The sequence below is a fragment of the Melanerpes formicivorus genome, unplaced genomic scaffold (assembly GCF_026170545.1).
Source record: "Melanerpes formicivorus ecotype bairdi unplaced genomic scaffold, bMelFor1.0.p_v2 SCAF_7, whole genome shotgun sequence".
Classification (NCBI taxonomy): Eukaryota; Metazoa; Chordata; class Aves; order Piciformes; family Picidae; genus Melanerpes; species Melanerpes formicivorus.
The window spans coordinates 23,303,661-23,328,930 of NW_027142359.1; the positions used below are offsets into that span (position 1 = coordinate 23,303,661).

The window sequence follows — 25,270 nt, forward strand, 5'->3', positions numbered from 1 at the left end:
GGGAGAGAACTTGTGAACGCTTCATGAAGCGGTGGCGAAACAGAACATCCTAAGGTTTTGATCCTTATTTAAAACAAGAAAGGTTATAAAAAGTCAAGGTCAAAGCAGACAAATGGCATTTTGCCAGCTTAACAAATGCTGCTGTGTTTATCTCTCCTCTTCTGAGACCCCTGCACTTAAAAAATGCTGTTTAATTTTGCCTGTCTTCTGGTCTACGGCTGGAGGAGAAAACACGAATTGCTTTCTGGATTTGGGAGAAGCTGAAATTAGCTTGAGCTATGCCCTATCTGAACAGACATTAAAGTCAACTGAAAGTGGCAGTTCTTTTAACATTGTTTGCCTTCTAAAATAGAAAAATACAAATTATATGGAAAACTCCACACATTAAAGAACAGCAAAGCAACAAAAACTTACCAAAGAAGCCCTTAGCTAAGCAAATCCTTTGTTTTCTAACTGCATACTCTGCTTCCTTTTAGTTGATGTTTGAAATGACACCCATTATTTCAGCTGCACCACTAGCAGAAGTGCTGCTACATCATCTGAAGGTGGTGCAAGGTGTTGGATGCAAGAAGCTGTTAGCTGAAAGTTAAAGTTGTCACATCAAAGCTCTCAAATAGCAGAAAAGAAACAGCCTTAATGGTCTCACCATCCTAATGCTCCTTTCTTTTGGCAGGTAAATAATGGCAGTCTGACAGGAATCTTGGAGGGTTCTGTGTTTTAAAGCATCAGGAATATCTTATATCTGAGACTGCTGAGGGTGATACTTTGGGGGCCTTTAGAGTAAATGGCCACACATAAAGTAGGGTAGTTTTGAAAGGTAGTAGCCACTAAGCTGCCATATCAGAAGACCATGGCTAAGGGAGCTTCAGTGTAGATTTGTTTTGGTTGGAAAAGATCTTTAAGATCATCAGGTGCAACCATTATCTAACTCTACCAAGTCTGGTACTAAACCATGTCCCTCAGCAATACATCTCTGTGTCTCTGAAACACCTCCAGGGATGGGAATTGCACCACCTTCCTGGGGAGCCTGTTCCAGTGTTTGAGAACCCTTTCAGGGAAGAAGTTTGTTCTAGTATCCAACCTAAATCTTTCCTGATGCAACTTGAGGCCATTTCCTCTTGTCCTGTCACTTGTTACTAGGGATAAGAAAGGAGTGTCCACACCTTGCTCCAGCCTTCTTGAACACAGTCACCTGAGTGCAGTGGTATTTATACTTGCAGCTCACGTGTTTATTTACTAAGCACAGCATGAACAAAAGTCTTGCAGTACAGGTGTCAGAAATACTTGGAATCTGGTTGGGATTTAGTAATAATGGATTCTTCTGTCATGGAGCCATCAGGATGCTGTTTTCATAAAGCCTCTTAACCCCTCCCTCCCCTCCCAGATAAAAAAATATTCTTTAAAATAATGTCCTGGGCTGTATCAAAAGCAGTGTGATAGCAGGATGAGGGAGGTGATTCTGCCCCTCTACACTATTCTCATGAAACCCTGCCTGGAGCACTATGTTGAATTCTGGTGCCCCCAGCATAAGTGGGACATTGAAATGCTGGAGTGGGTCCAGAGGAGGGCCATGAAGATGATCAGAGGGCTGGGCAACATCCCCAGTAGGGACAGGCTGAGAGAGTTGGGGCTGTTCACCCTGGAGAAGGCTCCAAGAAGACCTTAGAGCAACCTTCCAGTACCTGAAGGGAGCCTACAAGAAAGCTGGGAAGGGACTTTGTGCAAAGGCTTGTAGTGATAGGACAGGAGGGAATGAATTTAAGCTTGAGGACAGTAGAATTAGATTAGATATTAGGAAGAAATTCTTTACACTGAGGATGGTGAGACCAGGCCAGGTTGGATGAGGCTGGTCTAATGGAGGGTGTCCCTACCCATGGCACAGGGGTTGGAACTAGATGATCTTTGAGGTCCCTTCCAACCTAAAGCATTCTATGAATTACCTTGTCTGTTCATTGTTCTTATAAACCTTCTAGTGAAGCACTGAATGGTGTGAGGTGTTTCCTTCTGAGGTAATTGCAGGAGGGAGAGGAAATGGAGCAGTGTAATGTGTAAAATCTTATATAGTTCATAGAAGTTTCTACTTCTTCTAACTGGGAACTTAATATAGCTTTCTTTTCTTCTTTTTTTTTTTCCTCACTTAATTTTTTGAAAGAATGAAAACATTCCTGGGGAGGTGGTGGAGTCGCCGTCATTGAAGGTGTTCAGGAGGAGACTTGATGGGGTGCTTGGTGCCATGGGTTAGCTGTTTGGGTGGGTTGGATTGGTTGATGGGTTGGACACGATGATCTTGAAGGTCTCTTCCAACCTGGTTTGGTTTATTCTAATAAAGGTTTATTCTAATAAAGGTTATCTTAGCCTATTATTGAACCACAGATTTGTTTCAGTTGGAAAAGACCTCTAAGATTGTTGAGTCCAGCCATCAGCCTGACACCACCATGGCCATTGAACCGTGTCCCAAAGTGCTGTGGCCACACATTTCTTGAACACCTCCAGGGATGGTGTCTCCACCACCAACCTGGGCAGCCTGTTCCAATGCCTGACCACCCTTTCAGTGAAGACATTTTTTCTACTAGCTAACCTAAACCTCCCCTGGCACAATTTTAGGCCATTTTCTCTTTCCTATCATCTGATACTAGGCAGAAGAAACTGACTCCCACCTAGCTACAACCTTATTAGTAATAAATTGTTTAATATTGCCTCTGAAGCTACCTTCTATTTGAAAATAAACTCTCCTCTAGTCTTTATGTCTGTCTGTCTCTCCTCTTCACTACAAATAACCAAGGGATGCCAACAAGTCTGCATGTGTTGTTTGCATACTTGCTTTTCACTGTGGAAGATTAGCAGTCCCTTTCTGACATGACAAAATGCAGTATTCCTGTATTCCCAGACCACAAGTTGTAGTCTCTAGCAATCCTGAAGGCCAGGCTTTCTTTTTCAGCTCTTTGATAGATCTGAGCTTAGATTCTCCACATGATAATTAGGACTTCCACATTTGTAGCTTTTCCAGCTTCAAAAAAAAAAAACCCTGGACTAAGAATACTCTTTAGGATCCCCTCTGTGTTTCTGCTTTGAGAGTTCAGTAGATGTGCCCTGTCAAGGGTATTTCTGAGTTGTCCCAGATCTGTGCATTCGCCCCCATCACATGCTGTAGATACCCTGACTATTTTGGGACAGCCTTTTTTGTGATCAGTAGACCTTTTCCAAAGAATTAATTCCAAATTGCATTAAACCATACCAGAGGAAAACCTCTAACTCTGAACAGGGAAAGGTTTTTCAGATGACAGTGGTGAAGCCCTGGAACGGGTTGCCCAGGGAGGTGGTTGAGGCCCCATCCCTGGAGGTGTTTAAGACCAGGCTGGATGAGGCTCTGGCCAGGCTGATCTAGTGTGGGGTGTCCCTGCCCATGGCAGGGGGGTTGGAACTAGATGATCCTTGTGGTCCCTTCCATCCCTGACTGATAATATGTTTCATTATCTATCTTAAATTATCTTAATTGGGTTTTTTAATATCCCTGCATTTACCCACCTAAAATTCACAGAGGGTGGTTGTAATATCAGCTGTGGCAGGGAGCTACTTTGCCTTCTGCAGATCAGCTCTCCACTACTACCACCGTGTAAATTAACACCAGTTGTTGCTGGTGGTGTACACACTTCAAGCTTTTGGGTTCTCCTGTCACTATATGCTAATATGGTCATGATTAAGTTTGCAGTCCTGAGGGTTCTCATCAGATAACATCAAGGGAGGGAATTAGTTTTAAAAACAAGATTTTTCCAGTCTTAGCAGGGCCTGAGAGGATATAACGAATTAGGTGATGGTTTAGGTAGAAGTTTGAGCTCAGAGTGAGTGAAACTTGGAGTTCAGTTACTGCTGAAAGTTGCTTTGAGGCTAAAAGTTATAATTAGGGTAGTCAGAAAAAGCACAAACATGTCTTTTCTGCTTGTGTCTGTAGATTTTTAAGCTTTAAAAAATCCCTGTATGAATCTCTTGACACCACCACATACTTTCTGGGACAATCACAGGCAGTGGCTAGTTCTTCTCTAAGCTCAATTCAGCGTTTTCCAGAGTAAGTGCTCAAAAATAGCTACCCTTGCTAAATTACAGCTTTCCAGCTGTCAGGTTTTGTGAGCTCCACATTAATTGTCAAAATTCATATGGTCAGGTAAGGGCAGCATTAGACCCATCAATGTCAGGGGCTGCAGTGGAATTTTCTTTGTTGCTTCTTTACTACTCTTGGAATCCCTGAAGTTTAGATCTTGTGATAATGAGTATGTTTCTTCCTTCCCTTCCCTTTCCTCTCTCTGTCATGTTTGCCCTCTTATTCCTGGCTCTAAACTTCTGAGCTTTAAGTACATATTTATTGCCCCTTCTTTGTCAGTGGGAAACTGTGTTTTGTGTCACTAATCTGTTTTGTATTGCTGCATTGGTTTTTCATTCTGCTGAGTTTTCCCAGTAGTGTAGTTTGTGGCAATTGGCTTCAGTTATTTTTCTGGGAATCCTTGCTTCAAGTTACATGATGTTTAATAATAGAAAAAGAATGTGAGAGCAGTGCTCCCTCCCACCATTTTGGGGGGTTACCCAGGAATTGCCACCTTCTGGTTCATTCAGAAATTCCCTTCACTATTTAGTACAAAATTTAGACCTTCTAACAGAGCCGAAGTTCTCATGTCAGTATTCCTCTCATTGCTAACTTTAAACAGGGTTAGAAGGAGAACATTTAAATCAGTGTTGCAATATATATTTTTTTTTTTTGCATTGTAAGGTCTAATGAACTGTCATTTGATAGTTTAAAACTGTGATTTTAAGGAGGACTTCTAAAAATGGACTGAAAGCAGACATGTAGGTGGGCAAACTCTACGGCGAACTTCAGCGATCTGCAGTCTCTTAAAATTCCTCTAGATTGGCATGGCTGGAGAGTGGCCAGGCAGAAAGGGACCTGGAGGTACTGGTTGATGGTAGGCTGAACACGAGCCAGCAGTGTGCCCAGGTGGCCAAGAAGGCAAATGGCATCTTGGCCTGTATCAGGAATAGTGTGGCCAGCAGGAGCAGGGAAGTCTTTCTGCCCTTGTACTCAGCACTGGTTAGGCCACACCTTGAGTCCTGTGTCCAGTTCTGGGCCCCTCAGTTCAGGAAAGATGTTGACTTGCTGGAAGGTGTCCAGAGAAAGATAAAGCTGGTGAGGGGTTTGGAGCACAAGCCCTATGGGGAGAGGCTGAGGGAGCTGGGGTTGCTTAGCCTGGAGAAGAGGAGGCTCAGAGGAGACCTTATTGCTGTCCACAACTCCCTGAAGGGAGGTTGTAGCCAGGTGGGGGGTTGGTCTCTTCTCCCATGCAAGCAGCACCAGAACAAGAGGACAGAGTCTCAAGCTGTGCCAGGGGAGGTTTAGGCTGGATGTTAGGAAGAAGTTCTTCCCAGGAAGAGTGATTGCCCACGGGAATGTGCTGCCCAGGGAGGTGGTAGTCACCATCCCTGGAGGTGTTTAGGGTGAGACTTGATGGGGTGCTTGTTGCTATGGTTTAGTTGATTAGATGGTGTTGGGTGATGGGTTGGACTCAATGATCTCCAAGGTCTCTTCCAACCTTGTTAATTCTATTCTATTCTGGGAACGGACACGGACTACTCAGGAAAGCTTGTGTGATTTAATCCATCTGTTGGTTGCTCTTGAGGGTTGTTACATGGGAAGAGCAGAGAGGAGAATGAGTGGAAAAAGTAACTCAGAAAACACAGTAGGGCAGAAGAATGAAGGACAAGAATAAAACTAATGGGTTTGGTTTGTTGTTTGGGTGTTGTTTTTTTGTTTTCCAGTGAATGTGACAAAGAGATTCTGAGTAAGAAAGAGGTGTGCAATCATTTCTGTAGAAATCTTCCACTATTTCCTGAAAACTTGATGCAGACTTGGAATTCCATCATAGGCTGATTTCAGTTATAAAGTCAGTTTAAGAGGTATTTGTCCTCTCTCACCTTTGCTACAGCTTCCTCAGATGTGTCTTTAAACTGTGGAGCTGTAAACCCACAGTCACCCAAGTGAAAGATTTTAAACAGCTGAGAAGAAAATGCTCCCATGAGGTAAGCCCCTTTATAGCCAGAGCTTGCTTTTGCAGGGTACATCAGCAGCTTGGTGTAAGCCTGTGTTGGGTTTGCTTCTACCCACTTGTACTTCTGTGAGTCAGGATGCACCAGTAAATGTCAAGCTGGCTGTTGATGGTTGTCCTGCTTTGAGCTAGAACAGAAGAAATTCTGTTCAGTGATCTTGCTTCTCAGCTCAGCCTCTGCACAGTGAGGGCACTTTCTGAAGTTCAGGGCATGGCTGCACAGGGAGTGGCTGCTTCTAGCCATACCAATACTGATGTTTAGAGTTACTGCCAAGGGCTGGGCTGCAGATCAAGGTCACTGCTTAAATCTTATGTGCCATGTTGGGGTGTACTAAGTATGAGGTGGCACCTGTGGGGAGGAGCAGACAGGACAGGTGTCCCTGACCTGACCAACAAGGGATTCCATTCCATGTATGTCATATTCAGTATAAAGCTAAGGGATGGCAAAGATCAATGGTTGGTGTCCAAGGAGGACTCTCTCATTCCTCCTTTAATCCAAGTCCATGTGTTCCTGAATCCAGTTCCCATCTGCCACTGACTGCAGTCTGGGACTTTTGCCACAGCATCAATGGTGACAGTGGCTAATTGCCATCATGAGGGTTGGGTTCAGTATTGGTTTATTTCTTACTGTATGTTTCATTTTATTGTCATTATTTTAATTAAAGGAGTCTTTGTTTTCTTCTCCAACCCATCAGTCTCTCTGCCTTATGCCCTTTCTCTTCTCTTTGAGAAGGCAGAAGAGTTAATAGAAGAGCATCTGTCACTTGTCATTTAGTGGCCAGCCTAGCTCACACCCTTGACAATGGTGTTAAGCATCCCTCTTTTGTGAAGCTGACCATTGCAGCTTTGCAAACTCAGTCTCCACCTACCTGAGTGTCCACTCAAACCATGATCTGATAAATTGGGGTCACATTCTAGATTTGAAGCTGGTTTAGTTTGGCACACTGACAGTTTTCAAAGTGATTGGAATTTGGGGGGGAAATGTGGAAGATCTTGCACCATGTCTTCTGAGTACAGAGTGAGTCATGTTATCTGCTCTGGGAACAGAGCATTCCATTTCTTAGCTGACTGGGGAACATCTCTGTATGTATGGAACAAAGTGAGTAAGAAAATAGAGGGGAAAAAAAGCTCTTGCCTTCTGTGCACAGGAAATAGAGCCTGTATCTAGACTGGAGTGACCCAGAAAACAAAGACAAGGAAACTCAAAAGGCAGCTTGTTAAAATAACTTCTAAAGAGCGTATAAGGATTGGAGTACTGTGTCCTGTTCTTGGGCTTCAATACAAGAAAGACATTGAACTGTTGGAGAGGGTCCAGGGGAGGGCCACAAAGGTGATCAGAGGGCTGGAACACCCCAGCTGTGAGAACAGTCCTGGGGCTGTTCAACCTGGGGAAATGAAGGCTTGGGGGAGACCTTAGAGCAGCCTTCCAGTACATGAAGGGGACCTACAAGAAAGCTGGGGAGGGACTTTTTACAAGGGTTTGTTGTGATAGGAGGAGGGGAAATGGATTGAAGCTGGAAGGGGGGAAGTTTAGACTGGAGATTAGGAAGAAATTCTTTACAGTGAGAGTGGTGAAACACTGGAACAGTTTGCCCTGGGAGGTGGTGGATGCCCTCTCCCTGGAGGTGTTCAATGCCAGGTTGGATGAGGCCTTGAGCAATCTGCTCTAGTGGAAGGTGTCCCTGCCATTGGCAGGAGGGTTGGAACTGGATGATCTTTGAGGTCCCTTCCAACCCAAACCATTCTGTGATCCCATGATTATTTTAAGTATCAACATCTGAGCCAGTCTTACGTGTAAAAGCTATGGTGCAGGACAGTAAATATCTGTGGAATTGCCAGCTCTTCTCAAGTATTTTGACGTCATGGGTTTCTTGTTGATCTGTGGAAGCCAAAAAGTTGGATAGCAGGGCTTCCCTCAGCTTCCCACAGTGACAACACTGTGTCTGGTAGATGAGTATGTGGTGCTCTGCAGAAGTTTGGTGAAGTTATGCACGGTATAGGCTCAGACCTGGGACTTTCTGCTAGCTTAAAAATTAACTTTTTCAATAAAAAAGTTTAGAATATTTCTCTGAGTGGTCCCAGACACCAACCTGCCCTGTGTGCTTCTCTTCTGGCTCCTGTGCTCATCACTTGTGAGAGGTTCAGAAGAAGGTTTGACAGATCAGTTTAAAACACCTAATACATGCATTCAAAAATCCCCCCAAACCAAACCACAACTTACTAAACTCTTAAGGTGATTTGTTAAGGCTTATCTTGAGGATTGTCTTTTTATATTTAATTGCAGCAAATTATATTCCTTGAGGGGGTTTATATTTTAAGAAGATAAGCCCTGATTTATTCCTCTTTTTTTTTTTTTCCTCTCCCCTGCTCCAGTTTATTCCAGAGTAATAATCAGTTTTCTTCTGTCAGCTTTTTAGGTGGTCAGGAAGGTAAAAGAAGGATTTGATACTCTTGACAGCTTTTCAGGGAGGAGAAACTTGATTTTGTTCTGGTTTCAGTTATCCTTGTGTCCCTCCATGTATATTTATAGGAGAAGGTGATTTTTAGCATCTGTTAATGGAAGTCATGCCAACTGCATGCAACTTCTCCCTGAGCCTCAAAATTGTGTGTTAATCCATTGTGTGTTAATCCTGTGCCACCAGCACCTTCTAGGGTGGACCTGTTTGTGCCTTGCTCTGCTGTTGGGATACAACAGGGCAAAGCCACTCTGACGTGGGAACCCGAGGTATCAGTTGGAAAACAGGCTTTTAAGTGTGTTCCACCACCTTTTTTCCTCTTGTGTCTGGTGTGAGCAGGAGCAGAGCCAATGGGTCCTTGTTCCCCTTGCCCCTTTACAGTAGGGTTGCAAGTGGAGAGAAGTTGTTCTGAGCTTTGGAGTCTTTTCCTTCTGTCATTCCTTTTAACCACCTTTACCTCAGCATTCACCCAGCTCGTGATGGTAAGTGAAGAGCCTCACTGGCTTTTTATAGGAGGCCTGGAGATTTCATCTTTGCTTTAGAGATGAGAAGTGTAGGAGAAATTGTACTGACCCTGAGTGCTGACCTTTGTTTTCTTAGTTAAAAAAGATGGATGCTTTGATACAGGATAAGATGTTGCACATTCCCCAAACCAATAGTATAACCTCAAGCTTGTGCTGAGCTGACCTCCAGGGTTTTCTCCTTCTCTGTAGCATTCTTGTGAGGCCTGATGTCAGGATAGTCCTGCTCCGTCCTCACTTGCTGTGAGGTAAGGAGGGAGCAGGAAGCAAAGACCTTCTGTTCATCTAAGGTGATGATGTTGGGAATGCTGAATTGGGAGGATTTCCTGGCCTTGATTTTTTTTGAAAGAAGAAAGAAAAAAAAAAAAGTTCTGTCTGCCTCTTCCCTTGCCACTCCCCACCACTTCTGCCTCATGCAACCCCAGCCCAGAGGTGGAATGTTTCCAGGCTCCTTTTTGAAGATATTTATAAATAAAGTTGAGCTCCCTATGTTTGTTTGTTTGTTTTCCCAGATGATTTCTTTACTGTAAGCCATTGTATTTCTGTATCATTGATCTGTGCGTGGCAACTGGCATCCAGGGAGGGAAGTCAAAATTGGGTTTGGCCTTGTGCAGTGCAAGCACAGAGAAAGGAAATAAAAAAATAGTTTGAAAATAACCCTGGCAGTGACATCTGGGGAGGGAAGCTTGTGGAAGAAAATACAAGTGAGTTTTAACTTGTTTTGAAGCAATAAATGTGCTGCGTTAACTGCTAGGAACCGAAATAGACCAGATTGTAGTGGACAGAGATTTCTCTCATCTAGCTTCAGCCTGCCCAGGAAAATTGGGCTTTGCTTTTATAATTGTCAATAGATCAAGGAGGGCAAAGACTCTAAGTTGTGAGTATTTTTAGCAAGAAGGAAAAGCATTTCATCAAGGCTCCTTCCTCTGCATTACACTTAGCAGTCACATCACCTTGGTGCGCTTCAAACCAAGTCAACATTTCGAGTTTGCTGGCCTCGGCATGTAGCTTGGGTTTCCCAACCCAACAGAGATGAATTCTGCTTGTTCTTACATGCTGTGGGGAAAGAGACAGTGTATGGCTGGATGTTTCCTGCAGTCAGGAGTATCTGGGATGGAAAAACATTGACCGCAGCAGGGTGTGTGTGGGGGGAGCAAGTGCCCTGCAATGCCCCACGTAAGAAGATTAGGTTAATACTGCAGCATAGACTTAGCAAAAATTAGAAAGGATAATGCTGCATTAATTCACACAGGTCTAGGTTCTGTAGCACAGTGACAAAACAAAACTAGTAACAGTCTAAAAATATGACCCTGAATAAAACAACTGTTTCCTCCTCCCTTACTTTTTTTTTTCTTCTCCCCATTTCCCCCTCCTCCCCTCATTTCCTGTTTGGGCACCCAAAGTTGGAAACTTCAAGTGGGTTTTGAACGGGATTTTTCTTTGGGTATTTTTTTCCTCCCTCCTTCTCCATGCCTTCATTTAAATAAAAAATAATACGCTGTTTCTGTAGCTGTGAGGCAGTGCTGTGGTGGCTATCTGCCTTGTGTCAGGCATGGGGCTGTCTGCGGGGGGAGCAGAGCACACACATACCCAAACCCTGATGCAAGCTTTGAAATGGCACCAAGCTCTCTCGTAACATCGACTGTGCCGGATCACGCTGCGATTCCAGTCGCAGCCAGAGCTCGCTTGGCTCCGAGGGAGAAAGTGGTCATGCAGCCTGCAAAGGGGAGAGAGGCCAAACTGCGCATTCATTTGGATAATTAGGTAAACAGTAAATATGAGAAGTCTGTCTCCTACTCAAACTCCATTGTTTTCTCCTACGAGTCTATATTTAGATTTGGCAGCCAGATTTATCGCAATAATTGGCGCATTGTTTAAACAAGGCCACTGATGTGTGTGCGTGTTTATCTCTGCTTAACTGGGCTGCTTATTTGAAGTAAAAATGCCTCCAAAAATACTCTGCAGACCTCGTGAAAACTTGTGTAGCCCAGCCCTGAGGCACGTGGTCTTTATTAGACAATCGATGCAATTATTCGCCTTCGGGTTTGCAGTTTGAAGTCCCGAGGGATTTGTCCATAAAACCAAGGAGATTTGATTACATCCTGATTGTATGTCTCACTGGTATACGAGCATTTCATATGTGTAAAAACCTCTTTTATAAGGCCCAGATTACAATAAGTCACTAAGTGAAGCCATACTTGTGCTGTCTCATCTATTGGAGTTGGAATGCACATGCTCATTAATGCAGTCTAGCTTTGGAGGTTGCTGGTGTGTTTATAAAGCCCAGCCTGGCTTTGGGTTTTACATGTGGAGCAAATGCTTTTGGCTGGTTGGCAGGGTGGTTTGAAACTTCGAGATACCATTTCAAAGTCGGACTTTATTGTTCACAGCAGCTCTGCACTACTCGGTGAGGACAGGGCACAGGTTGTGGACAGTGCTAGGGTGGTTAAGGTGTAAAAAGCACGTAACAACTCATTTTCCCTTTTACTGGGGAAGTGAGTAAACATAAAGGCCCTGAGGAATGTTTTAATCAGGTAACCTCTTTTGTAATAGTTGCACATCAAGACAAAAGTGTCTTTACTGAAACTGCTGCCTCCTGTGACCTTAGTTGCAGCTGGGTATTGGCAGGTCATGTCATAGGCCTGGCAGTAATTTGTTTTATGGACAATTAGTGGCTTCTTTCTGAAAGCTGGTTTCTTTGTTGGTGTGATAGCAGCACCCTGAAGAGACTCCTATAAAACTAGCTGAGGGTTTAAATAAATAGCATTTCAGAAATCATTAAGACTGGAAAAGACCTTCAAGATCAATGAGTCCAACCATTAACCCAACAGTGCCAATTCAACCAGTAAACCACATTCATAAGTGCCACATCTACACGTCTCTTAAATTCCTCAAAGGGATGATGACTCCACCACTTCCCTGGGCAGCATGTTCCAGTGCTTAATCACTCTCGGGGAAGAAATTTTTCCTTATGTCCAACCTAAACTTCCCTTGTCACAACTTGAGACTGTTTGCTCTTGTCCTATTACTTGTTGAGAGGAGAGACCAAACCAAACCTCATTCCAGCCTCCCTTCAGGAGGTTGTAGAAGGCAATGTGGTTTTCTCTCAGGTTCCTTTACTCCAGGTTGAACAATCCCAGTTCCCTCAACCACTCTTCACAAGACTTGTATTCTAGACCCCTCACCAGCTTCATTGCCCTTGTCTGAACTCAGTCCAGCATCTCAGTGTCCTTCTTGTGGTAAAGGGCCCAATACTGAAGGCGCTATTTGAGGCATTGTCTCACCAGCACTGAGCACAGGGAGATAGTCACTGCCCTGGTCCTGACAGCCACACTGTTTCTGATCCAAGCCAGGATGCTGTTGGCCTTCTTGGCCACCTGGGCACATGCTGGCTCATCTTCAGCCAGCCATTGACCAGCACTCTCAAATCCCTTTCTGCTTGGCAGCTTTCCAGCTGCTCTTCCCCAGGCTGGGAGCATTGCATGGAGCTGTGAAACGTCAACTGGAAAGGATTTTTCTCAAAGCAGGACCATGCAGTGTGGGGGTTTTTACATTGTTTTCTTGCTGGTCCTGTTGTTAAAGCTTTTGCTTAGTGTCCATTTTTGCAGTGGAAATACTTGAGAATGTTCTTTTTTGAAGAGCTTGTCAAATAGTTGCTTTACCCTGGAAGTGCTGCTTGTGCATGCATAAAAATGGGGCTTTGCATGCTCAGAGAGAACTGACCTCAGAAACAGCAGTTCTGTCATCTGGTGATGAGGTGTTCACACCTCATGAAACAAAGTCATTTTGGAGGTTGAAAGAGAAATATCCTCTAGTATATAATGAATGAAAAGACACAAAAGAAACTAAGTGCTTATGTGCTGGGCATGGCTCAGCGTTAGGTGCATTTGGTGATGGACTGGGCTTTGGCCTCCCTGCCCAGCTGGCACAGAGCAGTCCTCAGAAGGACAGCTTTAATAGCTGAGGACTCTGCCTGGGATGTAATCACTTACACATTGTGCAACTTTTTCCACGTCTAGTGTTTATTCTGTCGTGAGAAGGTGTGTGCATGGGTCAGAAATTTGTTCCCTAAATAGGCTCCAAAAGCTAAATTCTGTTTCTTCTCTCTCCTTTCTTTCTCTTTAAAGGTTGACATGATTTTTCTCTTTTTGGGAGAGCCTTTTTTTTATGTGTTACCATCAGACATATTTTACTACAGGAGTGGTGCAACACTGGCAGAGATTACCCAGGGAGCTGGTGGAGGCCCCATCCCTGAAGACATTTAAGTTCAGGCTTCATGGGGTTCTGGGAAACCTGATCTAGTTGGGGCTGTCTCTGCTTGCTGCAAGGGAGGTGGACTAGATGACCTTCAAAGGTGCATGGTGTGATTCTCTGATTTTAATACCAACTTTTAAGGGGTTTCATTGAAGTTCTCAGGCTGGGTGTTAGGCTGCACAAGTTCATCTCTCAGAGATCATGCAGTGTTATCACAGGCAATGTCCTGCATTAGACATCTTTAATCATTCCTTAAATTACAAACACACAGAGGTTTAGTCAAGGAGGGGGTGTTCACTCTTTTCCCCGTCTTGTGCTGTTTCAGTGCCCACAGGTCACCTTACCTCATCTTTTGGCTCTGCAGGCTGTTTGTTGCCAGTTGTGAAATCTCTCGCAGCCCTGACACCAGGCTGGCAGCTGGCTCAGCCTGGCAGAAGGTAGGTCTTCATTTCAGCGCTTCATCACTGTCCCTGACTTCTGGCTTTTGCACTGATTTGAGACTGTTCCTGACAGACAACATATGGAGAAAGAACTCTTCTGGTTAGAAGGTCATTCCGATTTAGTAGCTGCTCTTTTTTGTTCCCTCTCATCTTTTTCCTTCACTTTTGGTTGTTTCTTTTAGTACTTTCTCCATGCAGCAAGTACTAGTTAGTGCTACAGCAACTGGAATTTTACACAGACCCACTCCCCAAGCTGGTATTAAATGTTTTAATTCCAAACTTTTGTCTTTTTGAAATACTGGCATGTTTTCATCTTTCCTCCCTGTGATCTTATTTCTCTCTTTAGACAAAGGTTTAATATCAAACTCCTGCACATCACTGATTTATTGTCAGTTGTTGCAATTTAATTTGCTAATACTAGTAAAGCATTCTGGAGGAGCTGTGAGGTCTGCATGTAGGGGGTAGGCTAGTTCTCATACAGTTCAAGGATTTACCCTCCCTAAATTCAGTGACTGAAATAATTCTGGATTTGCAAATTCTTCCATTTGGTTATTTGTATGACCAGATCCCCATGCCCCTCCATAGCTAATGCTTTAAATCTGTCACTGAAGGTCTCTTCCAACCTGGTCTGGTCTGGTCTGGTTCTGTTCCGTTCTGTTCCATTCCATTCCATTCCATTCCATTCCATTCTTGCAGATGCTCTCTACAACTACTTGAAAGAAGGTTGTAGCACCATGGGAGTTGGTCTCTTCTCCCTGGTAACAAGTGATATGATGAAAGGAAATGGCCTCAAGTTGCTCCAAGGAGAGGTTTAGGTTGGATACTAGAACACACTTCTTCCCTGAAAGGGTTCTGAAACAGGCTACCCAGGCATGTGGTTGAATCCCCATCCCTGAAGGTGTTTAAAAGACACAGAGATGTAGTGCTGAGGGACCTGGTTTAGCACCAGACTTAGTTGAGTTACAAAATGGCTGGACTTTATAATCTTAAAGGTCTTTTTGAACCAAAACATTTCTATGATTCTCAAACCATTGTTGTTTGCAGTGTGTTCTAGCAGGCAAAAACACCACTGGTAATGGTGGGCAAGTGCTTTAAAGTAGAATAGTGTAGATTTAGATTGGACATCAGAAGAAGGTCTTTACTGTGAGGGTAGTGAAACACTGGAACAGGCTGCCCAGGGAGGTGCTGGAGGCTCCATCCCTGGAGACATTCAATGTCAGGCTCGATGGGCCTCCGAGCAACCTCATCTAGTTAAAGATGTCCTTGCTCACTGCGTGGGCATGGGTATTGGACTGGGTGATCTTCAAAAGGTCCCTTTCAACCCAGTGCATTTTATGATTCTATGATGGTCTTGAAAAAGCCATCAGTGAGGTAGGCCAGTGCACTTGTTTCTTTTCAGGGTTTGAAGTTGGTGATCTGTAGCTCCAACGGGCTTTCTCCTAGCTTGAGCTCACTGTACATGTTGGTGAGCCCAGAGAGGAACCAGACCTGTGGCAGCAGCTGCATCACAAGTGAGGGCTGAGGCCTTGCCTGCCTTATCAAAACCTCAACATCCCTACAAATTTCCAAGGCCAGTGCCACTCCTCACTACAAAGGGACCTTTTTACTGTTGGGGCTTGCAGCAAGCAGGGGTTTTACCCCCAGGTTATACATTGGTTAGCTTGCACTAGTTGCTGAAGGCCTTGGGTGGCGAGCTGGCGGCTGCGTGTGGGCTCGCTCGGCCGCCGCGCGCTTGGCTGGCTTCTCGCAGAGCGTTTTTGTGGCCCTTGAAACTTGGCACAAGCTGTGTTTTGTTGTCAACAACAACATCAACAACAACAAAAGCTTGCCAGTGAAATGAAAATCTGGCATTGCAGTGCTGCAGGTTTACTCACAACATGTTGAAATGGGATTTTCTTGCAAACTTTTCCTGGCTTCCACCCAAAACTCAGCATCTCATAAATTTGTATTATCTCAGTTGACAGGGCTGTAGCAGCTTCATGTGCAGATCACGGGAACAGCATGGAAAATGAAGCCAGGAAACTTTCAAATGGGGAGCTTCTATCAGCAGAGAAATTCTGGAAGTTGTTCTGTCCCAGAATTAAAGGACAGAAATCTGCCAGGGCTTTTCAGTACCTGCCTTCAGGTGTTAGAGCACCACAAATGCAGAGCTGGACCCAGTCTGCACCTCTGCAGCCTTGCCTTGGAAATGCAGGGCAATGATTGTGCAACAGGTACAGCATGCATCAAGATTCCAGATCAGGAAAATGAGGTGCTCTCTGGCACTTAAATGTGCTGGTATCTCCACTTAGTTTGTTTATAGATGCATTTCATTCTCAGCATAGTGAGAGCATCAAACCTTGTTGATTTATCTGGGACAGATGAGGTTTTTTCTACCATCATTGATATGTGTTGCCAGCTCAAAGCTGTCACAGAACAGGAGTTGGAAGGTCTCTCTGGATATTATCTAGTCCAATTGCCTTGCTAAAGCAGGGTCACCCAGAGCAGATTTTCTGGGATTGCATACAGGTTGATTTTGAATCTCTCCAGAAGAGACCCACAACCTCCTGGCAGCCTGCTCCAGGGCTCTGGCACCCTCACAGGAAAGAATGTTTTCCTCATGTTTAGGTGGAACTTCCTGGGTCGCAGTTTGTGCCCGTTGCCCCGTGTCCTGTCACTGGGCATCATGGTAAAGAGTCTGGTCCCATCCTCTTGCCCCTCACACTTTAGCTACTGATCAGCTTTGATCAGTTTCCCTCTCAATCTTCTCTTCCTCAGGCTTAACAGCTCCAGGTCTCTAAGCCTTTCCTTGTCAGAGAGATGCTCCAGGGTCCTCAGCATCTTTGTAGCCCTCTGTTGGACTTCTTTCATTAGTTCCCTGTCTCTTGAACTGGGGAGCCCAGAACTGGACTTTGCTTTCAGGAAGCTTTGCTCTCAGGAAACCTGTTTTGGGCTCATTAAGTTACCTGTGTTCCATGCCCATTGCAAACTGCAGCAAGCCTTGCTCTTCTGAATGCAACAGTTTTTAAGGTGCATTTCCTATGTTCTGTCCACAACTTCATGCACTAAATATGAAGTGGTCAAGTAAGTCAGGTGCAGTGGTCTGCACCAAGCCGAGAAGAGGCGATACCCACCTGCAGGAAATGCTGCGGGGGGGAAACAGATGCTTCTGGGTGATAGGGAGATGGGAAGGGGATGTTAGGTCATTAATTACTTCACCTTGCATAAACAAAACGTAATATTTTGAAAAGTCTCTAATTTAAAGGGAAGGAAAAATCTTTCATCTTCTGTGCTCTTTAGCTGGGTCAGATGAAGACTTTTCTGATGGTTTCTGCTTTATATATTGATTACTCCTCCATCATGGTGAGCCTTGTGTTAGTTTTGAAGGGGAAAAGAGCTAAGAGGAGGTAAGCTGCAAACTCAAGGATCTCTGGCTGACTCTATCCTCTCTTCTTTGCCTAGGAAGGATGCAGAGGGCCATTTGTTCTTTCTGCATGTTAAAGAAGTCATTTGATGGCTGGTAGTTGGGAACTTAATCTGGGATCTGCTCAGGAGTGGTGCCTTCTTAACCTGCTGTCTATGACTCAGAAAAGAGGGCTCAGTTGAAAACCCAAACATAGCAAATAGGGTTTAATGTGGGGTTTAGTGGCTATGTGGAGTTTGGGGGTGGGTTTTTGTTTGTTTGGTTTTGGTTTTGTGGAATATTTTGGTTGGTTGGTTCTTGTGTTTGTTTTTTCCCTTTTTTCAAAACTCTCTTCCCCCCCCCCATCTTGGCAAATGTTTTAAACAATGAGAAGCTGGTAAGTTTGTGCTTGGTCCAGAACTAATTTTAAATGAAGTCATTCAGTCAGGAGAGGTTTCAGTTCATCTTTTTCTTAACCTAAACTCTACTAAAGATGAACTACAGTTTTACATGTTGTAGTGCCTTTCCTCAGTCGCTAGACAGCTCTCAGCAAGCAAGCATTAGAATAGAATAGAATAGACCAGACCAGACCAGATTGGAAGAGACCTTCAAGATCATGGTGTCCAATCTATCATCCAACACCACCTAATCAACTAAACCATGCAACCAAGCACCCCATCAAGTCTCCTCCTGAACACCTCCAGCGATGGTGACTCCACCACCTCCCTGGGCAGTCCATTCCAATGGGCAATCACTCTCTCTGTGTAAAACTTCCTCCTAACCTCCAGCCTAAACCTCCCCTGGCGCAGCCTGAGACTAAACATTAAAACATTCATTTTTATCACCAGAGACAGCTTCTCCCTCCAGCTGCTTGGCAGTGATGCTTTTGGGTTGTTTTTTTTTTTGTGGTGTTGCCTTTTTAAATGATTTTTTAATTGGCTGGTGGCATTTATTAACCAAAAGATGCTCCGAGGAATTTCTGGAGCTTCACGCAGCAGAGCTGGGTGGGACTTTTTGGAAAACTGAATGGTGGAGAGAGGATTGCCCACGCCAGAGGCTGTTGCCAAAGAAGTCTCTTCATCTGCTGGGTGAAAATGAAATGCTGCTTGTGTACATTTTCTGTGAAATGTTTTTGTAAATTTAAGAAAGATTGTTTTCCCAGTCTAAGCCGAGAGCTGAAATACAGTTGTGTTCCAACAGAGCAAATCTGCATTTTGTGCATAAATTACTTAAATATCTAGGAGTGGTGAAGTATCTGCTGTTAAACATGTCAAATGGGATGATTAGATGACTGGATTGTTAGGAAGAAAATAGTAATTTTCTGCAAAAGCCAAATGAGTGATTTGACACAATGAGCTACAAACATGACCAAAAAAAAAATCTCCACCTTCTTGTGAGGAAAACGTGCTAGCTGAGGATCACGTTTCTAAGCAGTAGGTATTGAAACTGGGAGGCACAAGTGAAAATATTCCAGGTTTTCTCCAGCTAATTGACGAGCTCCTTTCTTCCACTGAGATTGTTTTACCTGCTGACAGCTGAGTGGGTGGCTCTGTAGGATTCGGGATCTCGCATAACCAAGCCGTTAGCAGTCACTGCTGTAAGCTGATTTCCTTGCGATAGCGAGACCCTGGCAGTGCTGCCCAAGATAAACTGCTGCTCTGGGAGGACTGGAGTTTTCACATGAGTAACTGGGCTGCAGATCAAGGGGCAAGTTCTGCTACATGAATTACTTTCTTGTGTGTTGTATGTACACAGGCAATGCCAGAGCCGAGTGAGACCAATTTTAACTCGGCAGCATTGGATTAGCGTAGACAAAGAGTTTATCTGGGCATCGTCTTTGCTCCTGATGATGTGTATAAGGAAGAGAGAGTCCAGTTTGACTCCAGGCCCAGGCTAAAGTTTTGGAGCTAGCCATTAAAAAGAATTATCTTATTTGTAGACTAAGCAAACTGGTGTATCAGTGATTTCATGTCAGTAAACATACAAGCCTCGCATGCCTTTTTGGAAGTAACTTTGAGGAGAGTATTTTACCCTCTGCAGGGTACACTCTGAAATCTCAGCCATGCAGGCAGCTAGAGTAACTGTTTTCTTTGATCAGGAATTACATTCATCTGAGCAGTCCTAAAGTGAAATCAGAAGTCAAAAGTAAAGACCCTTCTTAACATTATTCAAACTTAAACTAAACTGTGACTTTGATGTTCCTGGGCTTGATGTCCAGTGCTTGTTGAAGCCTGTCTTTTTCTGTCTTATTAGTTCCCTACAGAACTTGTGGTCCAACCCCTTGCCACACCAATAAAAATGTTTTTAAGGAGAAGCTAACTCGTAACTGGTTTTGCACATTGCTTCACGCTGTAACTTGATACATGGTTAATCTCTCTGTGTGTTCCCTTGCTGAAATGGGTGGTCTGGGGAAGTTGGTGATTGCTGTAATGCAAACTGTATTGGGAAGGAGATGAAACAATCTTTCTATACAGTCAAGTGTTCCAAGGATGGAGGTGAAAAAGAGAACCAGGATGAGAGCATCTCTGGTGATCATCTCTGTCCTCATGCAAAGCCCAGTGTCTCGCCTAAAGTTTCATTCTGTCCAAAGTGCTGTTGTGCTAAATCCCTGCTTCAGAATAACGTTGACGCAGCTGGTGTCATATTATCTGAGTTGAGTCATTCCTGGTGTCATACCAAGTCCTCTGATACAGCAGATAAGTGCTTTCAAAATGCTGTTTCAAAGCATGGCTTTTATGAGTGCTCAGCTCAGTGGTTATGTTTCAACAGGAGTTGGAAAGTGTGCTAGAAATCTACAGCAAGCAAGTTGCAGGAGGACTTCAGCTCCTGTACTGTCTTTCTCTTCTGTCCTTGCCTGTGCTCTGTACCCAAAAATAGATCATAGAATCACAGGGACCACCAGAGATCATCAAGTTCAACCTCCCTGCCAAGGCAGGATTGTCTAGGGTAGTCTGCACAGGAATGCATCCAGGTGGGTTTTGAAAATCTCCAGAGAAGGAGACTCCACAACCTCCCTGGGCAGCCTGTTCGAGTGCTCTGTCCCCATCACTGTAAAGAAGTCTCTCCTCATGTTGAGGTGAAATCTTCTGTGTTCAAGTTTGTATCCTTTGTTCCTTGTCTGATTACTGTGCACCACCAAAAAGAAATTGGCCCCCTCCATGTGACACCCACCCCTCAGATATTTATAGACATTGATGAGATCCTCTCCCAGTCTTCTCAAGACTAAACAGCCTCAGGTCTCTTGGTTTCTCTTCATAGAGGTGATGCTCAAGTCTCCTAATCATCCTCGTGGCTCTCCGTTGGACTCTCTCCAGCAAGTCCCTGTCTCTCTTGAATTGGGGAGCCCAAAACTGGACGCAGTATTCCAGGTGTGGTCTCACTAGGGCAGAGTAGAGGGGGAGAAGAACCTCCCTAGACCTGCTGGACTCACTTTTCTTGTTGCACACCAGGATCCCATTGGCTCTCTTGGGCATATTGCTGTTCCATGGAGAACTTGCTGTCCACAAGGACTCCAAGGTGTTTCTCCATGGAGCTGCTTTCCAGCAGAGCAGCCCCTAAGCTGTACTGGTGCCTGTTGCTGTTCCTTCCCAGATGCGGGACCCTGCACTTGTCCTTATTGAATTTCATGAGGTAGATGATGCAGATGTAGATGTGCTAGTAGAAACTTGACCAAGTGAGGCTTGTGGAGCTGACCAGAAACCTGCCTCCCTCACGTTCTCAGTTATCTCTGATGATGGTGGCTTGTGCCATTAGAGTGAGCCACACGGTCAGCTGTCGTATTTACTTCTACTTATTTCTGAAGTTCCACAAACCCCACTTTACCAGACTGGCTAATTCAAAGCACTGCTGCCACAGTAGTAGTAAAAGGCTCCATGATGAAAAGGAGGATCCTTTACTGAAAGGAGTGGGTGGTCCAGTAATAGCATACCCAGGTGAAGCTGGGGTCCCCAGTGTTGTGTTTGCATCAGCCTTCAGAAACAATGACTCCTAGGCCTCTTTGTTTGGTGGAAGGGATCAAGGAGGAGAAAAACCTCCAGCAGTGGATGAGAGTCACATCAGGAATTACTTAAAAGAACTTAACCCATGCAAGTCCATGGGACCAGATGGGCTGCATCAAAGGGTAATCAGCAACCCTTGGGATCAAGAACAGAAGACTTTTTCCTGATGAATTCTGTGCCCTGTTTTCAGGGTGGGAACACTTGTATGCTTGCATGTATTCACTGCTCCTCATGCTTCATTAAGAGATTGTTGCTCTGGGTGGAAATTGCAGCAGAGCTCTTGTTTAGGTATGCTTTGTCATTTAGAACTCGTGCTCAGAGCAGCATGACTTCCCCAAAGCACGAGAGTCAGCATCATTATTTTTGATGCAGAATTTGTCTGAGCTGTTCTTGCATCTGAGGTTATTTGTTATGACTTCTTAAACATGCTGATTTTTGGATAGTTATTCCTGTTGCTTCTACAAATTGACTTGCTACTGAATAGAGAAATTATGTCTTGATCTGATGAAAGTCTTTGAGTGGCTCCATCCCTGTTTAGGCGGTGTGGTACCCTTTCCCATATATACACACAAGTAAGGAAGTTTTTCTGTCTGTGACTGTCAGGAATGTGCTTTGGCTGATGATTGCAGCCTAGCTTAAAGGCGAGATCCCATGGTGGGTCAGAGAAGCTTTATTGGTCTGCCAGCCCAGATTATCATTTTATTTAACCAGAGAAGTAGTTTTCATTGTCACTTGATTGCCAAGGGTCTGTCAGCGTTTCCATTGTAAACCCCCTATTTTCAGGGATTTGAGCAGAGTTGAGATATAAGTGTTCTGGTCTAAAACTTGGCAAGCACCATCTGAGATCACCAGCGGATATTTTCTTTATGGGATTTAAAAATACTCAGCTGTTTCTTAAATTGTAGAGAAGGCAAGGGTTTTGGTTTAGTTGGGGGGGGTTGTTGCCTTTTTTTTTCCCCCTTTCCCCTTGGTTAAACAGGGCTATTTTTTCCAGCTCACTTATTCCTGTTAGGTTCATAAAAATACAGCCCTATTTTGCTGTTTAAAAAAAAAGGATAAAAAGGAGGAGGGGGAGAAAAAAGGCAAATCTGTCCTGTTCTGTTTGCCAGGGCATCATGCCTCAAAACCTGTGCTTTGGTCTGTGTTTGGTGAAGTCCCACCCACCCTCTCTGTCCCTTTTCTCCTCCCCTTTACTTATTTCCCTTCAGTGTATTTACACTCTTACTACATTCAGTTGCAGCTTTTCTTCTCCTTACTCCATTCCTCCCCTTTTTCTCTCCTCTCTGGGGCTTCCAGCACTCGATTCTGATGAAGGTACCTTTTTTACCTCCTTGAAAGGCAGCTCTGAGATATTCTTAAGCGATGTGATGTACCTGTGGCAAATCTGAACTCTAGGAGTCATCCTTCTGTTTTATCTTACTTTATACCTAACTAACGTATGCCATTATATACTTTACTAAACTGAAGAACAAATGTGCCATGTCTCTCAGTTGAGTACTGCAGTTTGGTAATGCTTTGCTGAGCCTTTGCTGGGACTCCAGAGTGAAGTGCTTTCACATTCTTCTTTTTTTTTTTCCCCTTTTAAACCAGATCTTTAATGTAGACTGAGAAAAGTGAAGTGTGATTGGTGCAGAACACCACTGTGGGTTTTCATGGCTGGGCTCTTTTAGTCATTTCCTGAAAGCTTGGTGCAGAAATGTGACAGCGCAGGAAGCAGCAGCAAGCTGAGCAAGGCTTTGTGTGCTGTTAGAAGTTGGCTTGCTCTAGGTGAGGGCACATCCTTCTTGCTGAGATGTAGAAATACCTGGTTCTGGGATTGATGCTCAAGATCTTCAGGAACAGCTTCTGCTGTTTTGCAGTTCACAGCAGCGAACAAAGTTACTGGGTCTTTAAAATGGTGAGTGAGGCACTACAGCTCTATGACCATTAAGCCACAAGGAATGTAAGTTAAGAGCTGAAATTCAAGGGGTGGAAAATGAGCACTTTCAAAAAGCACTATAGCCTCTCTCCCAGGATTTTCAGAAGATCCTTGTCGGAACAAGATGCTGGCAGTGCTGCTTTGAAGGACTACCATTGGTACCACCAAATGAAAAGCAAGAAGGCGAGTAAGCAGATGAGTTCTGACCCACAGAAACCTCTTGGAGCGTACAGGTGGCAGACGCATCCTCGGCTTCCCTGGAGGATAAGCAAAAGGGAGAGCTCATGCAGCCTGAAAGGGGAGTGCAGTGATCCAAGTCGTGCCAAAAGTTCTGCAAGTGTGGGTGCTACCAGTGCTGATGATCTCCAGGAATACCCAGTAGAGACACTTCTTCAGGCAAGGACTAGACCATTTCGGGTTCCCTTCCACCGCTCTCTGTCTGAACCCGTGCCAGACGCTGGGAGCAGCAATGCCAAGCCATTTCCGCAAGCTGTGCGCTCGGCAGACTCGGAGCAGCAGGGCGATTTCATCCGTGGCATTTTCTCCTCTCTCTCAAGCAGCTTCTCAAAGATAATGAGTCGAAAAGGGGAGCCTGGCAGTGATGCAGTGAACGAAGGGAAGACAGAGTATGATGAGATTGATTTGAGCACAGGTAAAGAACTCATTTATGTTTTGTTCTCCTGATTACGTAACAGGTGAGCGTAATGAGACATTATTTGAGAGGTACCATAGTTGAGTAAAATGGTTTTGAACTTAGTTTTATTAACATGACATTGGCAACTCCCCAGTATTCTATCTTAAATTTTAAAAAGCAACTCAAAAGGGGCCTTTCCTGAAAAGGAAGTGGTATGAGATGTTTCAGTGTGTGCTTAAGAACTTGGAGGTCCCTTTAAATCAAGCTGGTGGAGGCAGTAGCATTTGCCTCTCAAATTCACAGTGTGAGTGTGTGGTCTGTGTGGTCCTGCAAGCACAGTAGCTTCTGCAGCATTGGAGAGTGCCCTGATGGAGTTATAAAGCCTGCTATACTGGAAAACAAAGTACTAAGAGGTGAGAGAAATGTAGCTGGCTTCTAAACAGCATGAAAGCCAGTGGAATGGACCTAGTTCCTCATACCAGATTTACTGTTGTATTACTAACCAGCTAAAATGATGGCTGCTGTCTGGTAGCTGCCAAGGACAGTAGCATTGCAAAGGTTTAGCCAGCTGGGTTTTCAGTTCAACAAAGATGCCAGTCCAAGATTTCATTTAAATCTACCCTGCTGAGAGCAATATTCATAAAGCAGAGAAAAAAGGGGGAAACGTGAGAAATTTGCCTTCTGTTCTCTCAGTCCTTGTTTGTAGTGGGCTTCCCAGCCTGAACCAGGTAACTGATGATGCTTTGAAAAAACCTGTGAAGTTTAAATGTGTGGTAAGAACAAAATAAACCTTCCTTTGTTCCCCAAAACCTCAGCACTTTGCAGAGTCCTCCAGATTATTGTATTAAAAGCCTGTATTAACATCTGGATCCAGTTGAGACTGCTGGACGAGTCATCAGTGTTCCAAAAACTCCACATAGTAGCGGTAGTAAGTGACAGGGGAAAATGCTCTGTCCACAGCAGTACTCAATCTTTCAGTCACAGGAGGATGTCTCTGACAGGCACTCACATTGCTTTAAAACACAAACAAATGGCCAAAAATCAGAAATAACTATGACGGTCTGTATCTATTCAAACCTAGTTATGTACAGTCTCTGATTTGTGTTTCCCTGGGACCTTTTTCAGCTGCAGTTTGGCTTGTTGAATTGTATGGAATACAGGAAGCAAACAAAGAAGTAGTAGTAGTAGAGCTACCTGTGATTCTTCCCCTTTACACTGCTCTTGTGAGACCCCACCTTAAACATTGTGTCCAGTTCTGGTGTCGTCAGCGTAAGAAGGACATACAAATGTTGGAGTGAGTCCAGAGGAGGACCACAAGGATGACTGAAGGGCTGGATCACCTCTGCTGAGGATAGGTTGAGGGAGCTGGAGTTGTTTAGCCTGGAGAAGAGAAGACTCTGGGGGGATCGTATAGCAGTCTTTCAATACCTGAATGGATCCTACAGGAAGGCAGAGAAGGGACTTTTCGTAAGGATGTCTAGCAACAGGACAAGGGGGAGCAATTTGAAGCTGAGGGAGAGTAAGTTTAGACTGGATGTTAGGAAGAAGTCCTTCAGTGTGAGGGTGGTGAGACTCTGG

General features: G+C 44.4%; 1 protein-coding gene across 9 annotated transcripts in view; it reads left to right on the forward strand.

The window, feature by feature from the left end:
* RASAL2 (RAS protein activator like 2) overlaps nt 1–25,270 on the forward strand; it is a 211,433-nt gene that overhangs the window by 51,716 nt on the left and 134,447 nt on the right. For 2 of the 9 annotated variants that reach the window (XM_068141389.1, XM_068141392.1), the window contains exon 1: nt 23,034–23,710. The exons of 5 other annotated variants lie outside the window; for them this stretch is intronic. In XM_068141389.1, the coding sequence (XP_067997490.1) occupies nt 23,116–23,710 (595 nt within the window). In that variant the 5' untranslated portion in view covers nt 23,034–23,115. Of the gene's footprint in view, nt 1–23,033; nt 23,711–25,270 lie in introns of those variants that run through there. 2 more of the 9 variants (XM_068141390.1, XM_068141393.1) reach the window with 1 other exon arrangement.